General features: G+C 46.8%; 1 protein-coding gene across 13 annotated transcripts in view; it reads right to left on the bottom strand.

The window, feature by feature from the left end:
* LOC102677983 (latrophilin Cirl-like) overlaps positions 1–2,574 on the bottom strand; it is a 377,280-nt gene that overhangs the window by 39,319 nt on the left and 335,387 nt on the right. For 12 of the 13 annotated variants that reach the window (XM_031510811.1, XM_031510810.1, XM_031510812.1 and 9 more), the window contains one exon: positions 71–257. In XM_031510811.1, coding sequence (XP_031366671.1) covers positions 71–257 — 187 coding nt within the window. Of the gene's footprint in view, positions 1–70; positions 258–2,574 lie in introns of those variants that run through there. The other variant, XM_031510817.1, reaches the window with a different exon arrangement.

Genomic DNA, 2,574 nt, shown 5'->3' with positions numbered 1-2,574 from the left:
TATATATATATATATATATGTATATGTGTGTATGATAGGATGCAAGGACGTCGATGATCGGAATACTTACTCGCTGTTGAGCACCCGGAAGGATTTGGGTGACATACAATTGACGCTCCAGTCGGTGTTCCCGTGCTCGTTGCATATCGTTATCGAGAACCTTCCGTAATTCGCTCTGATAAGATGGATCAGCTTTCCCTCGCCGCACTCGATCCACAATGTTTTCCCCTCGCAGGCGTACGCGGTGTCGTACCTATCTGTAACAGAAATGACACAAAATTACTTAACCGATGTATATAACATTTCAACTACTACTTGAAGACGATCGAAATAATTAAAAATATTCTATTTTTCAAAGGTGTAATCTCTCTTGGAAGGAAGGAAACTTGACTTGCGTTAAACGAACAATCGTCCCAAAAAATATAGTTTAAACGAGTTATTCCGTTCGGTGAGGACGAGCAAGGGGAACTTTATCGTTTCAAACCGAAGCCTTCTTGGCAATATTTCATTTCATCGCTCGAAAACGCAACGAGTGGTCTAATTAGTCGGCGCGATTCGTGAGAACAAGGAGAAAAGGGATAAAATAGCGCGGAGTCACGAGTCGCAAAACTGCAAGGGAGTAAACACCGAGGGCCTTTCGTTCGTTCACGATAGCCAGCCAGACGGGAGGAGGGGTTGAATTACGAGCGAGTGAATAAGGAATCCGGGGAGCAGAGGTGGGAAGGGGATTTGAGATTTGCAAGCGGCGAGAGAGTCAAGGACACGTCAAAGTGGCTTTGCACGAAATTACAGTGACGAGTCGGTTGGGGAGAAGGCGGTTGGGCCGGGTGGTGGTTGTTGCCGGGCAGAAGGGGGTGCATTACCGACACGCGCTTGTTGTGCAGGCCCGTGTCGCGTTTCCAAGTGTAATGGAATTAAGATAAAGGACACCGGTGTATAGACGCGCGTATATACAGGGGACGCAAACAATGAGACATCGTTGAGAGAGAGGGGACTGTTCGAGAAACGGAAGATCGAGATAGCCGGGGCTCCGACTCGGTCTTTGTCGATCCCCAAACCCCATCCACTTCGAATTTATCCCGCGGAAAATGCCCTCGCGCCAGATTTCCTTTGAAAGCGAATTAGCGAATTTACAGGCGCGACTTTCTTCGAAGAAAAGTCACCCTCCCCTCTTCCTTTCGCTCCTTGGTCCTTGGTCGTCTCGTGACCAACGCACGAGGATCCAGTGATTATTTTGGTTTAATGGCCGCGAAAATGGTTGAAGTATTATGGGGACGTTCCGTGTTTTCTCGAATTATTTTAAAGCATATATTCTGCTTATATTCCGTTCTCGATATTTCTCGTTATTTATGTGCAGGATGGACAATTGCGATTCGAGAAAACGGAAGATATACGAGCAAGATGAAAGGGGTTGGTGAGAAAACTAACAGTCGTGAAACTAGGTTCGAGCTTATTTGGACGGAGGAATGATAGATCTGCCATAATACCGGTCAGCCTTAACCCGAGTTAAGGTGACGAGGCGAATGCGGGCGGTTGTGTCTCGAAGAAGGAAGAAGGTGGCGAGAAGTATCCCGAGAGGAACGAACCGAGAGAGAGAGGTGGCAAGAAACGAGAGGAATAGAGACTGGTCTACTATAGTCGAGAAGAAGGGGTGTAATAACTCTGTCCCGTGAAAGCCCCGTCGTGAGTTCATTAGTTCCATACGGACGCGCCACAATGCCATTTTAGACCGCTGTTAGAACCTTCTCCAACGCCGACCTGTTTCTTCTTCCAAATGTATTCCAAATAATCGGCGAATCGAAAAAATTCTAACGTTTTTAAAATTCTTCCTAAAGCGTTATAAATATAGGAAAAAGAAAAAGGAAAAAAAAAAAAAAGGTGCGAAAAGTGATACGAGATCGATATCGGCTTATTAACGATCAATACAGTTTTTAGCCCGATCGTTTCTTCCTAAATCCGAGCCATCGAAGCCGCCGAACGAGAAACAAAAAGAAACAAACGAGTTTACCTTTAATAAGGTAAACGTGAGCCTATCAACGTCGATTCGACAAAGAGTGTAAACTTTGCACGCTCGTACAGGGTACAGGTGTAGTATACATTAGGAAGAAAGGAGGCGTAAAAACGCAGGGCGTTTCGAGCGGCGCGAAGAAACGCCGATTTTACGGTATCTCGAGGCTTTCCATTACCGTAAAAGATCCGAAGGAATTCGTTTTAAACGAGAACAAAATCGCCGGTCACGCTACAACGGATTCCTCGAGCCGAGCCGAGCGGGGTGAGGGGGCGAGAGGGGCGGGAGAAAATAGTAGATTTTATAGGATCCAAGTAATTTCTCACCGGTTTCCTTCCCTAGGTGTTCGTGCCGAGCCACGGTTTGTCCGCCGTTAATTAAGCCTGTCTCGATAACACCATAAGCGGCAGCTAATCGATACACGCCTGTATCATTGTGGTTTTCGACGAGTCGGCGTTCGAAGCAGAAACCAGCCGTCCGTCGTATCGTGCGTATCACGGAACGCACGACTACTTTGCTACTGCGAACGAGGAATAACCCTCGGCTTCCGTGAAACGAGCGTGTGT

The sequence above is a fragment of the Apis dorsata genome, unplaced genomic scaffold, assembly GCF_000469605.1.
Source record: "Apis dorsata unplaced genomic scaffold, Apis dorsata 1.3 scaffold_264, whole genome shotgun sequence".
Taxonomy (NCBI): domain Eukaryota; kingdom Metazoa; phylum Arthropoda; class Insecta; order Hymenoptera; family Apidae; genus Apis; species Apis dorsata.
This window is presented reverse-complemented; position numbering and strand designations above follow the sequence as displayed.